Consider the following 14291-nt stretch of genomic DNA (forward strand, 5'->3'; position numbering starts at 1 on the left):
GGTGGGAGAGAGAACTGTTCTGTGCACCGTCGGTCTGCTACTACCGGTCACACGTGAAATTTATTTGTATGTTTGAAGGTGCCAATAAAAAAGTTGATCACAAAAAACGCGACAAAACCTTGGAAAAAGACTGTAGAAAGAAGGAAGTCGAAAATAGTAATAAAAACGACGAAATAAAACACAGTAGAAAGAAGGAAGGCAATACTAGGGTGACAAAAGTGACAAAAAATTTAAATAAGCGACAAACTTTGAAAAAAAGCGACAAATTTTGAGAAAAAAAAAAGACAATAGAAGTAAAACATTTTGCAAAAAATGTCATGTACCCCTGCAGTTCTCCAGAGTACCCCTAGGGGGACACGTACCCCCTGCAGTCCTCCAGAGTACCCCTAGGGGGACACGTACCCCCTGCAGTCCTCCAGAGTACCCCTAGGGGGACACGTACCCCCTGCAGTCCTCCAGAGAAACACTGCTCTACACAGTTAGGCAATAGGTCAACAGTTTGGGAAGTAGGCTGTGCTGATTTGCTTTCTTTCAGAGAGTGAGCTGTGAAGAGTACGACTGTCCAGCGCTGGGTTTAGGACATGGTTAGCCTAGCTTAGCATGAAGACTGGAACCAGGGGGAAACAGCTAGCCTGTTCTGTCCAAAGTGAATAAATACACTTACCAAACACCCCTAATGGTGGGTGTCCATATACGCCTTGTTTTCACGGACGGGATCGCACGACCAGAATTGCACACTAGTGGGCTCGCAACCAGTTTCTCTTCACTGAAACGTACCATAATGGCGGCTCGTTCGGAACGCGATCCCGTATTTTAGGAAAATAGTTCACCGAAACGCGTTTCTGAAAACATTTTAAGCGAGAAATAGGCCGTGCAGTTGCTGAATCGGTCTTCATTTCAGATCCATGAAGCGGAGTTTAAGAGATTTTCGTCAGCTTTTCAGAGGCGGCGAGCCTCATTGGCATAAAGTTGGCTAGATTGAACTTTATGCAAATTAAGGGGGCGGGCAACTTGCCCCCCCGCTTCTCCAAAGTCCCCCACGATGCTACCAGAATGCATTACACGGCTGCTCCCATAGAGATGAATGGGAAGCGGGGAAATAACACACACCATAAAGCTAACTGATTAACATGGTAGCTCCTTTGTTTGATCGGCTTACAAAGAGAAATGTAAAAACTATTTGTAGTTTAAGAGGAAGTTATGTGTTGGAAGAATTTATATTCCAACCCATCGTTATGCTAAGCTAGGCTCCAGCACAGACATGAGATTTCCTTCTCTCAGTCTCGGAAGGAAAGCTCAAGTGAGGAACCAGGGTTCCAAAAGTCTCATCAGAAATTGTGCATGAATTGTATTGTACTAGAAGAGAAGAATCTTCGAAAGGATTATAAAGACAATGATAACGATTAAATATTTGTACTTCTTTATTAATTTGATTATTTTCATTTGCTATATATTAATCTCTACAAACAGATATCTGCATCTGAAGGCAACGGGACAAGATTTTGGTATTGGAAGCGTTCTAGTTTGGGCTTGGAGCCCGAGTAGTAGTGACCAATCACGTTTGAGCGAGCTTTGGTTGCATGCAGGTAAACCGTCCACGTGGAGAGCAAAGGAGGCGGAACGCATTTGCCGAAATGCAATCTGGTAACCCATCAGCTAGGATTTGGCTTTTTTTATATGCAGATATCTGTTCATAGAGACATTGTCTCTCAATTTCAACTAGGGCTGGGAAATATATCAATATTATAATCGACAATGATACGTGAGGCTAGGTATCTTACATTTTGAATAGAGTGATATGACACGTGTTGTCTTTCCCTGGTTTTAAAGGCTGCTTTACAGTAAAGTGATGTATATTCTGAACTTACCAGACCTACTAGCTGTTATTTACCTTTGCCCACTTAGTCTGAATCATCATTTGACCAATAGCTGACGGGTTCCAAGATTGACTATATATCAGTAAAACGTAAGACACATCCCATGAGTCCATCTACATATCTAGAAACCCCATATTGGGTCCAGACCCCAGGCTTGAGAAACTTGAGTGACTCTCCCACTGCGATGAATTTATGTACATAAATAAGTGGAGTGAGTCATATTTTGTTGATTGTCTACCATTCTTCTACAGTGCAGTCCTACGAAGCCTTGATCTGCTTGGCATTTTCAGACTTGGGTGGTATGATCTGAATCTGGAAGGGGATGAAGAACTCTAGAAGAGCTTTTGTGTCCTTCAAGTCCAGAGAATATTCCTGAGCGATCTTATGCGGTGTCCATGTCTGGGGCTGGCGGCGGTGGCTGCTCAGGGCCTTCAGAGCCTCAGCGATGGTCAGCTTGCCTTTAGGAACGTCTGTGAGCTCCACCAGGCCGTAAACGTCCCCCGGTAAACTGAACCTTAGCGGCCGCCGCTCCGCTGCTTTATCCGCCGCCACTTCCTTTGGTGCCTGTGAAAAGATTAAGCACAAGGAAATTAGCCGAAAATACGGTTTTGCAAAATACACACAACATTTAAATCAAACCACACTGCTATTTGTAATTACATTTTAGATTTCAGATAGCAACTGTTCGTTAGCATGCTAGCGGTATCAATTTTCGAGGCCATAATGTCAAATGAGTGAGTTTTTAAAAAGGTGCCCTGCCACAAGTATTTCCTGACTTTGTGGTGACGTCTGAAGGTCTACCATGGACTCTGTAACTTGGTTACCTTGTTTCAAGCCATTCTAGCGTGGTATAGAAAGCCTGCAGGAAACCACAGCTCGATTTCTGCCAGTTCTCATTAATATTCAACAAGCTAAGCTGTTTGAATCTGATTGGCCAACAGCTAGCCAATGAGAGCCTGGCTATCAGCATCCTTTACCCAGCCCAACTGGGCGAGCTCATGAATAGTAATGAGCTCAGGCAATATGATGTCAGACTGACCAGCTGTTTTTTTTTTTTTAAACCTATATTTAACCAGGAAGAAACTTGTTGAGATTAAAAATCTCTTTTTCAAGAGTGTCCTGGGCTGTTGTGATTGGCCTGATTTCTCTGCTTATTTCTTTTCAGTGCTAGAGCTGACAGAGGAGGTAGCAGTTCATTTTCACATTCACCACATAACACAAATACATATGGACCGAACAGATTTTAAAAAATGTAAGTAAAAACGGTTTTGTATGGCAGGGCACCTTTAAGCTTGTTATTGAGGGTTGTCCGCAAATGGCCAAAATAGTTAAAGCAGCTTTTAATAACACATTTAAACGTTAAAGTACATTTTTTTCTTAAAAGGTCCCATGACATGGTGCTCTTTGGATGCTTTTATATAGACCTTAGTGGTCCCCTAATACTGTATCTGAAGTCTCTTTTATATAGACCTTAGTGGTCCCCTAATACTGTATCTGAAGTCTCTTTTATATAGACCTTAGTGGACTGTATCTGAAGTCTCTTTTATATAGACCTTAGTGGTCCCCTAATACTGTATCTGAAGTCTCTTTTATATAGACCTTAGTGGTCCCCTAATACTGTATCTGAAGTCTCTTTTATATAGACCTTAGTGGTCCCCTAATACTGTATCTGAAGTCTCTTTTATATAGACCTTAGTGGTCCCCTAATACTGTATCTGAACTTTTTATATAGACCTTAGTGGTCCCCTAATACTGTATCTGAAGTCTCTTTTATATAGGCCTTAGTGGTCCCCTAATACTGTATCTGAAGTCTCTTTCCCGAAATTCAGCTTTGGTGCAGAACTACAGCCACTACCGCAATGAGTTTTCCTTAGGATGTGCCATTTCTGTGTCTGAAGCTACAGTGGGGGAAATAAGTATTTGACCCCTTGCTGATTTTGCAGGTTTGCCCACTTACAAAGAATGCAAAAATCTACAATTTTAATCATATGTACATTCTAACAGGGAAAGACAGAATCCCAAAGAAAATTCCAGAAAATCACATCATATGAATTTATTAAAATTGAAAACCATCTGATGAGGAAAAACAAGTATTTGACCCCCTGGACAAACAGCAAGTATTCTGGCTCCTACAAGCCCTTTCTTTAAGACACAGCCCCAATGAACCAATTATCTACATCAAATACACCTGCCTCACCTCGTTACCTGTATTTCAACACCCAAACAACCAAAATCCAACATCACCACCATGGGCAAGACCAAAGAGCCTACGGACATCAGGGACAAGATTGTTGATCTGCACAAGGCTGGGATGGGCTACAAGAGAATCGGAAAGCAACTTGGAGAGAAAAGATCAACTGTCGGTGCAGTTATCAGGAAATGGAAGAAGCACCACACCACTGCCAACCTCCCTCGGTCTGGGCCTCCACACAAGATCTTGCCTCGTGGGGTGTCCCTGATCATGCGAACGGTGAGGAATCATCCCAAAACCACAAGGGGGGGGAACTGATGAATCAACTGAAGGCAGCTGGGACCACAGTTACAAAAGAAACGGTTGGTTTCATGGATTGAAATACGCAAGGTCCCCCTGCTCAAGAAGAAACATGTACAGGCCCGCATGAAGTTCCCTCACCACCTGGATGACTCAGAAGAGGCCTGGAAGAAGGTGATGTGGTCAGATGAGACCAAAATAGAACTTTTGGCCTCAACTCAACTCGTCGTGTTTGGAGGGCAAAGAACACCGAGTACAACCCAAAGAACACCATCCCCACCGTCAAAACGGTGGTGGCAACATCATGCTTTGGGGGTGCTTTTCAGCCAAGGGACGGGACAACTCCATCGTATTGAGGGGAGGATGGACGGGGCCATGTATCGTGGAATTCTGGACCGACATCTCCTTCCCTCAGTGAGAGAGCTGAAGATTCGAGGATGGGTGTTTCAGCACATGAACCCCTAAGCACACCCAACAAAAGAGTGGCTGAAGAAGAAGCACATCAAGGTTTTTGGCCTAGCCAGTCTCCAGATGATTGAAAATCTTTGGATTTGAGTTGCCAGGCGACAACCTCGGAACCTGAATGATTTGGAGGCTGTCTGCAGGGAGGAGGGCCAACATCCCTGCCGAAATGTGCACAAACCTTGTCACCAACTATAAAAACCGTTTGACATCTGTGTTGGCCAATAATGGCTTTTCTACAAAATATTTACATGCTGTTTTGTCCAGGGGGTCAAATACTTGTTTTTCCTCATCAGATGGTTATCAATTTTAATAAATTCATATGATGTGATTTTCTGGAATTTTCTTTGGGATTCTGTCTTTCCCTGTTAGAATGTACATATGATTAAAATTGTAGATTTTTGCATTCTTTGTAAGTGGGCAAACCTGCAAAATCAGCAAGGGGTCAAATACTTATTTCCCCCACTGTATTGAGGAGGAGAGTGGGGAGGGGCAAGGTGGAGGGTGGGGGTGTGGCCTTGACCAACTGCCACTTTGCTCGTTTGAAAGCCTCTCTCTCTCTCTCTCTCTCTCTCTCTCTCTCTCTCTCTCTCTCTCTCTCTCTCTCTCTCTCTCTCTCTCTCTCTCTCTCTCTCTCTCTCTCTCTCTCTCTCTCTCTCTCTCTCTCTCTCTCTCTCTCTCTCTCCAAATGACCTGAAATGGTTTTTACTTCACAGGTGTGCCTTGTCAGGGTTAATTAGGGGAATTTTTTCCCTTATTAATGGGGTTGGGACCATCAGTTGTGTTGTGCAGAAGTCAGGTTGATACACAGCAGACAGCCCTATTGGACAACTGTTAGAATTCATATTATGGCAAGAACCAATCAGCGAGAAACGAGTGGCCATCATTACTTTAACAAATGAAAATTGCGAAAACTTTGAATGTGTCCCCAAGTGCAGTCGCAAAAACCATCAAGCGCTACAACAAAACTGGCTCACATGAGGACCGCCCCAGGAAAGGAAGACCAAGAGTCACCTCTGCTGCTGAGGATAAGTTCATCCGAGTCACCGGCCTCAGAAATCGCAAGTTAACAGCAGCTCAGATTAGAGACCAGATGAATGCCACACAGAGTTCTAGCAGCAGACACATCTCTAGAACAACTGTTAAGAGGAGACTGCGCGAATCAGGCCTTCATGGTCAAGTAGCTGCTAGGAAACCACTGCTAAGGAGAGGCAACAAGCAGAAGAGATTTGTTTGGGCCAAGAAACACAAGGAATGGACATTAGACCAGTGGAAATCTGTGCTTTGGTTGGATGAGTCCAAATTTGAGATCATTGGTTCCAACCACCGTGTCTTTGTGCGACACAGAAAAGGTGAACGGATGGATTCTACATGCCTGGTTCCCACCGTGAAGCATGGAGGAGGAGGTGGGATGGTGTGGGGGTGCTTTGCTGGTGACACTGTTGGGGATTTATTCAAAATCGAAGTTATACAGAACCATCATGGCTACCACAGCATCCTGCAGCGACATGCCATCCCATCCGGTTTGTGTTTAGTTGGACCATCATTTATTTTACAACAGGACAATGACCCCAAACACACCTCCAGGCTGTGTAAGGGCTATTTGACCAAGAAGGAGAGTGATGGAGTGCTGCGCCAGATGACCTGGCCTCCACAGTCACCGGACCTGAACCCAATCCAGATGGTTTGGGGTGAGCTGGACCGCAGAGTGAAGGCAAAAGGGCCAACAAGTGCTAAGCATCTCTGGGAACTCCTTCAAGACTGTTGGAAAACCATTTCAGGTGACTACCTCTTGAAGCTCATCAAGAGAATGCCAAGAGTGTGCAAAGCAGTAATCAAAGCAAAGGGTGGCTACTTTGAAGAATCTAAAATATAAGACATGTTTTCAGATAGATAGATAGATAGATAGATAGATAGATAGATAGATACATACACACACACAGGGCTGTGCAATAATAAGAACATGCTAACTCAATTTTCTCAGAAAATTTGTTATGAAACATTTTGAGGGATTATCATTTGAAGAATTGCAGATTTGTTTTAACGTCAAACTATTTTTGTGTGGTTTATAACAGAATAAATATTTATTTTTTCTCTATAAATTTCACTTGAAACAGTTTACCACATTATTGATGATTATTTATCTAAAATGTCATTGTGTTAATATTTTGTGAAAGCACCAGTTGTCAACCCTACAATATCGTCGCAATATCGATAGCGATGCATTTGGAAAAGGGGGGGAAAGGGCTCAGCAAAGAGACTAGAGATGACTGACCAACGTATAATGTCACTAATCAAACAGCCGTACAACGCGATGGATCTCTAATTAAATCAAATAAAGCCTCATCCATTAGGACTGGGACCATATGCTTTTGTCCCCGATTTGATTCCATCCCGATATCTGGGTGCTGATTGGATTTGTATTGCTATTTTTATTTATTGTGATTCTATAAGTATTATTATCAATATTATTGAGTATTTCGATTTTTGTTTTCCTTCTTTGACAAACACAAACGTTTAATAATACAGTTCTAGAGACAGTATATCATGAGACATTTCTAAAAACTGATAGTTTTCTGAAGAATGAACATCACATGTCAGTCTGTCAGTCTGACATTTATTTACTGTGTAAAGAAGAACATAAGATGGATTTTCTGCTTTCCGTCTTTTTTGCTGGAAACGGGTATGATGTAGTCGCCGTCAGCAGTACCTTATAAACAGAAATATTTAAGTAAATAATTGGTAAAAATTAAAACTATTTTTAAGATTTTAAGAATTGTCGTAAAAACAAAATCACCATATATACAATTTTTTCCCACCCCTGTCATCCATCATTAGAGCCATTCAAAAGAGACTGAACTAGGATAACAAAAACCAAACTATACACAAATGGAAATTTCATATCCATAAGGCGAAGTTTTCTAAATCTCGGCCAGCTTTTACTCACTTCGGAATTGAATTTCGGAATTATTTTTGGAGTCTATCCAAATTATTAATGAGAAAAGTATTTATATAGCTGATGTACTGCAAGATTGTTTCAAGGAAATACATTCCATTTCACCTTTTCTTTGTATTATATTTTCTGTATTTCGTAATGTTTTCTGTCTTTTTTTCTCTTTGTGTATTGAAGTGCCTTTCTTCTTGAGTTTTTTTTTTTTTTAAACCATAAAGTAAGGTTGTAATGTTCTTTGGATGGAAATTAATATCTTTTTTGCTATTTTTGTAAGTACGATGTTAAATTGTTCAAACACTGTATAACATATTTGTAAAGTTTGCAAATAATAATAATAATCAAAAAAAAAAACTAGCGTCCCCGGCCTGACCTCTGCTGCTGCCGGGTCTGTAGACTCCACATAGACGGACCGCAGCAAGGTCAGCAGAGACTCGTTCCTCCGGTTCACGGTCTCCGCCGTCTCCGCGGCTGAAACACACAACATGCTAGTTACATGACATTCCGTTCCGTTCCATGTCATTTAGCTGACGCTTTTATCCAAAGCGACTTCCAACAGGGGAACTTCATCCCACAGCTTAAATCGTTAGGGTTAGCTACGTCAGAAGCTGTCCCTAACGTCATACAGAATATATATTTGATAAAGGCTAACTCACCTTCAGAGCTGGCGGCGGAGGGCGGGAGGCCGGTCTCGTGTCGGGGTGCTACTTGCGGCTTCTCCTTGGAGATTTCTCGGTGTACCCGGTTTTCTAGGTTGAAATTTCTGAACATACGTGCAACTCGTGCCCCCATGTTTGACATGTTACGCCAAGGACCGCTACCAATAAAGTTTATTCAAACTGTCGACGGTGAGCGAGCAGGTCCAGTTCCCACTGGAAAGGCGAACACAGAGCTGAGCAGCGACACCGTGTGGTCGGAATAGTCTATTAGTTCTCCATTCCAAAAACCGGTTGGTGTGTAGTCTATTTATCTATTATTGAAACACATTTAGACAGGGGGAGAAAACAAAGAGGAATAGTATGGTAATACAAAATAAAAAATATGGTAAAACTAAATAAAATACTCAAAACGTTAAGGTACTAAGTCAAAACATGCAAATCACAAGTCATCATGAATTACAAATTTGAGGAAGTTAGTCTCACACACACACACACACACACACATATATATATATATATATATATATATATATATATATATATATATATATATATATATATATATATATATGTATATATATTTACATTCTAAGTAAAACTTAGGAGATAGTTATGTTTCTACCTGCTATTTCATCATTTGAATTGGTTTATCTATCTATCTATCTATCTATCTATCTATCTATCTATTTATCTATCTATCTATCAGTACTATGGCAGTTGGATGTAGGTTATTTCAGGTAATTTGGGTAATTTTGGATAATTTGATTCACTGTTTATGACTTATAAGATAAATAATAAATAACCACATTCTTAAACAGACAAAAATTAGATTCCAACTGGGAATGCTATTTAAGTGCTAAAATACAAAAGAATATACATATAAAGTAAAATAACTACCCATGTCACAGTTTCAGTGTCTAGAACCTGTATAACCGACTTGATTGAGGTTACTGGACTTGGACTTACTTGGTAATAAAGCCTTTTCTGATTCTGAATTGCGTGTTATTAAGATGTATTTCCTTCAGGATGTTGAAAGGAAATGACTTAAGACTTAGGCTACTAATTGAAATGCTGACATTCAGGCCCTGACCTGTGGAACAGAGGATTCTTCTTTCTTCTAGTTTAACCCTTGTGTTGTCTTGTCTTCCCATCGACCATCAACTTGTCTTCCTTCCAGGTCAAAATTTTGGGGCCTTTTCCGACGCTTTTGTTGCTTTTTTTCTACGTTTAAAAAAAAAACATTCACGGTCAATAAACCTATTTTAAATGACATTACACCTAATTTTGGAGTTTAAAAAAAGCAGAAATGATGAATTATTTTTGACTAATAGTTGACACCAGTGGATGTTGAGTGGATCACAAACTGTTTTATGTCAAAGTTTAGTCAGGAGACTAAACTGTTTTTTTTGCTATAAAATTGAATAAAACACCCCATATTCAATGGAAGAAATCATTAATTTCACCTGCGAAGAATGTTGTATGGGTTCCATACAACGTACATCCATGTTATTTTTGAAAGAAACCCATATTTCTGATATAAATAAACTTTGAAAATGGTTCAAACCCAAGGGTTAAAAGGAGATGAGCCGACAAATGGCCAGCAGATGGCAGCATCATACACTCTAACATAGTGCCCTAAATATAGGTACTACTCTAACATAGTGCCCTATATCTAAATAAAGGGTACTACTCTAACACATGTAAGCCTCCTGTTGTCCTCATGTCTAATAGACCTTCTTCACGGAAGACATGTTGACATGTCATAGTAGGAAAAGCACAGGTGTATACCATTAATGATGGCTGCATTCCACTTAGGAGAGGCCCTGGTATTAAACCATTAATGATGGCTGCATTCCACTTAGGAGAGGTCCTGGTATTGGGCATGCTGACTCACTGAAATATCTTACTGGGACACTTGATGGAACTGAGCCATCATTAAGGTTATGAATTTCAGCTGTGCTTTTCCTACTATGACAAGTCAACATGTCTGCTGTGAAAAAGGTCCATTTGACCCATTTTTAAAAAAAGTTTCCATATCACAATTTTGGGTTTCTTTCCACCAAATTGTCAAAGAAACTAACGTGGATGGTTCCATACAACCATTCTCTTCACAGGTAAAATAAATGATCAGTTCAGTACTTTTATTGAATGTGGGTGTTTTATTGAATTTTATAGCATTTGAAGAAAAAAAATGAAAAATGAGCGTTGAAAAAAGTGCCAAAAATGTTGGAACAAGCTTCAAACACGCTGGGGGGAAAAATCGATAAAAACAGAAAGAAAAATCGCTGAAACAAATTGACAAAAACGTCAAATAGTGACAACAAACGTGGAAGAAAATCAACAAAAACATCAGGAAAAGTGACAAGTGTCGAACAAGAACAACAAAAGGTTGAAAACAGTTTTCATTTCAAATTTAGACCCAGAAAAAAAACGAGGAAGACAACCCAAGGGTTAAAAGGAGATGATCAGACGAATGGCCAGCAGACGGCAGCATCGTACATCCTGACTCCTCATCAACCTGAGGGCCACGTCTCATCAGGGCCGCTTTCAAATGCAAAGCCAACATCTGCCCGTTTGTCACGGTGAGATTTCATTTGTTAGTGAGAAGTTAATAAATCCGTTTTCACTTCCATCCCCCGAGTGTTCTGACCTGGCCAGGCAGACAGACAGAGGTCACTTTTTCTATAAGGGAAGCCATATGGAGCACATCTGGAAGCCATTCTCTACCCAATCACAACACAGCCCCACAGCAGAAGAATGGAAAGAAATTCTTTTCATTTCACTCACTAACGGCCCCCGAGTTAAAGGAGCTGATGAGAGTCAATAAAAGGCCCGAGGATCTCAGCCAATGAGGATCTCAGGATCCCCGGAGCTGTGCACACACTCAAAACACTGACCCAGAAGACACAACAGTGGCTCACACAAACCATTTTTCCTTAAAAAAAAAATCAAGTGCTGTGACAATGAATTTATTCGATTGATGATAAGATACAGTAGTGGCCCCTGATGGGTTCTTCGCTTGGGAGAGTTTTTCAGGATTTCTACAGGTTTGACCAGGTCAAATTGAAGAGTTTTTAAGACCTTTTTAAGACCATTATGAATGAAATTTAAGACTTTTATCAAAAACAAAATCAGAAACATCGTCTGAAACAATTCTCTGATTTCCTCATTGGCATTATATTATTGGACTGGTGTCTGGATTGGCTGCAATAGAAGTTGCATGTTGGTCTCATTTGTAGTCTCAATACAGCGAATTATATTTGGACTAGCGACAGAAAGAACTACAACACCACGGGATTATTAAAACAAACATACAGCGCTGCAAGAACATTTCAATGAGCATTAGAGCTCACGTAGTCACGCATAGCCAGACCCTCCTCCACAGCACTGCGGAGGAAGGTCTGGCTGGTCCACACAGCATTCCTGGATGGGAGAAAAACATGCTCTGGTTTATTGGCATTTCTTTAAACCAATCACAATTGTCTTGGGTGGTGCTAAGCACCAGACAGAGCCACAGTGCCGCTTCAAAAATATATATATATATATATATATATATAGAGAGAGAGAGAGAGAGAGAGAGAGAGAGAGAGAGAGAGAGAGAGATTGTTTATAGTATTATATATTATATTATATTTCAGAGCCAGTATAGCTACTGAATGACTGATAACCATATCAGCTTGTAGTAATCATACTATGGTGCCCAAGACACGCTACAACTTCAAAGGAAAGGCTGGTGATATTCTATATTTTTCCTATTTTCAACAAATGAAATGTGCAGATCTGAACCATCAATGAATGTATCTTCTAACCCGTGGTGGAATGTAACTAAGTACATTTACTCCAGCACAAATGTTGAGGTACTTGTACTTTACTTGAGTCTTTTCTTTTCATGCCACTTTCTACGTCTACTCCGCTACATTTCAGAGAGAAATATTGTACTTTCTACTCCACTACATTCATCTGTTGCAGCTTTAGTTACTAGTTACTTTACACATTAAGACTCCTGCACACAGAACACATGTAGTTTATAAAATCTGATGTTTGATTCTAAAGTAAACCAGCCGACTATATAACGGCTACAAGTCCAGCTGAGATGATGAGACCAATAAACACACAGCTGGATCCTTTACACTTTCTACAATGGTTTCATACTTTAACTACATGTTCCTGATGATACTTACACACTTTTACTGCAGTAAAATTTACAATGCAGGACTTTTACTGTAACAGAGTTAAAAGTTTTTTTTACAGTGTGGTATTAGTACTTTTACTGCAGTAAAGGATCTGAATACTTCTTCCACCACTGCTACTAACAATATTGTGTGTGTATCACAGTCTGATGTATCATAAAAACACACCAGTGAGCCTCACTGTTGGCTGACATGTTCCTTCATCACCATGAATACACACACACACACACACACACACACACACTCACACACATAAACACACACAGACAGAGTTAGAAAAAGAGGCGTTCTTTACTTTATAGGCTGTGTATTTGTGTTGTTACATTATCTGGGTCACATAACAGTGAATTACCCAAAAGATGTATCCTGGAATTCATTCAAAACTTTAATTTGCTTAAAAAAGTAACAAATAAATACATACTTTTAAATTTGACTGTTAATCACAATTATTTCCGAGACGATTAAAGGTGCACTATGAGTTCCTGCACGGTTTCATTTTTGTCTCAAATGGTAGTCATCTCTCCTTGATCCGCTAGTTGCCTGTCCCCTGAACACACCGTGTTGTATTTTGGTGCACAGCCTGTGCCCCTAGTGTTTGTTTGACGTTTACGTGTGTTGTCTCCCGAGACCGGGCTTTTTCACGGTGTGTTCAGGGGACAGGCAGCTAGCGGATCAAGGAGAGATGCCTACAATTTGAGACAAAAATGAAACCATGCAGGAACTCATAGTGCACCTTTAATCGTACAGCAACATTTGGAATTGTTCCAGCTCTACGTATAACATACTGTAGAACTTTTACCCCCATTTTGGAGTTCACATGTTCACTTGACACAACACACGATGAATGCATACTTATGCATGTAGTAATTTTATTTACAAATGGTAAAAAAAAAAGAAAAAAAAAACATAAAAATATATCTTGCTTTCACATATATACATTTAAATGTATTTCCTATGAATTGTGTAGACAGGACAGATGTCAGGTCCAGATGTGGCTGTGACTGGATCATAGTGGCTAAAGTGGAGGCCGGACCGGACCTCTGACCTTCACACAGACGCAGACTTCCAAAGCTCCACAGAAGCTTTTCACATCGGAGGGGGTCTGGTTGCATCAATTCCTATTTGGAATCAGTTGTTTGGTTTTCCTGAACACCCATTAAGTCAATCTTACAAGTATTTGGGCCACAGTTATAAAAAAATAAATAATCAGAGTTTCAGGAATACACTCATAATATTCTGGGGGAACTCTTTTATGAGAATACGGTTGAAATTTCTAGAAAAAGTCATAACATTATGAGAATAAAGTTTATAGAATAATATCCTGAAGCCCCCTAAGGCAAATTTATGATTTTGGGCTATATAAATAAAATAAAAGAAGTCATATTAGGAGAGTGAAGTTGTAATCTCTAGAAAGAAATATTATGAGAACCAAAATCCCAATATTGTGAAAATGAACTCATAATAAAAAAAAGTCATAAAACTACAAAAAATAAAAGTCAAAATTCAGGGAATAAAAATCATAATACTGTATTATGAGAAGAAAATTCATATTGAGGAAATAAAACTCTAATCTATGTAAGTAGTTTTTGGGAGGAAAAAGTCATAAAATTAGGAGAATCATCAGAGAAGTCATCATTTCTAGAAAAGGTTATATTAGGAGAT

The 14291-nt window shown here is 40.0% G+C and overlaps 1 protein-coding gene across 1 annotated transcript; it reads right to left on the reverse strand.

Moving 5' to 3' along the window:
- Positions 1 to 1403: 1403 nt before the first annotated feature.
- ndufaf4 (NADH:ubiquinone oxidoreductase complex assembly factor 4) lies at positions 1404 to 8644 on the reverse strand. Its single transcript, XM_028605238.1, has 3 exons — positions 8437 to 8644; positions 8154 to 8251; positions 1404 to 2441 (listed from the first exon to the last, which is right to left on the reverse strand). Exons 1-3 carry the CDS (start codon positions 8579 to 8581, stop codon positions 2136 to 2138), a joined length of 549 nt encoding a protein of 182 aa, XP_028461039.1. The 5' UTR covers positions 8582 to 8644; the 3' UTR covers positions 1404 to 2135.
- Between the last annotated feature and the right edge of the window lie 5647 nt (positions 8645 to 14291).

The sequence above is a fragment of the Perca flavescens genome, chromosome 18 (genome assembly GCF_004354835.1).
Source record: "Perca flavescens isolate YP-PL-M2 chromosome 18, PFLA_1.0, whole genome shotgun sequence".
NCBI classification, from domain to species: domain Eukaryota; kingdom Metazoa; phylum Chordata; class Actinopteri; order Perciformes; family Percidae; genus Perca; species Perca flavescens.

What these genes read in the sequence shown, in the direction of transcription:
- ndufaf4 (XM_028605238.1), bottom strand. Translation starts at nt 8,581, where the DNA reads ATGTCAAACATGGGGGCACGAGTTGCACGTATGTTCAGAAATTTCAAC. An exon ending in CTCCGCCGCCAGCTCTGAAG is followed by an intron (nt 8,252 to 8,436) that starts GTGAGTTAGCCT and finishes TGTGTGTTTCAG; the next exon opens with CCGCGGAGACGGCGGAGACC. An exon ending in CAGACCCGGCAGCAGCAGAG is followed by an intron (nt 2,442 to 8,153) that starts GTCAGGCCGGGG and finishes ATCTTTTCACAG; the next exon opens with GCACCAAAGGAAGTGGCGGC.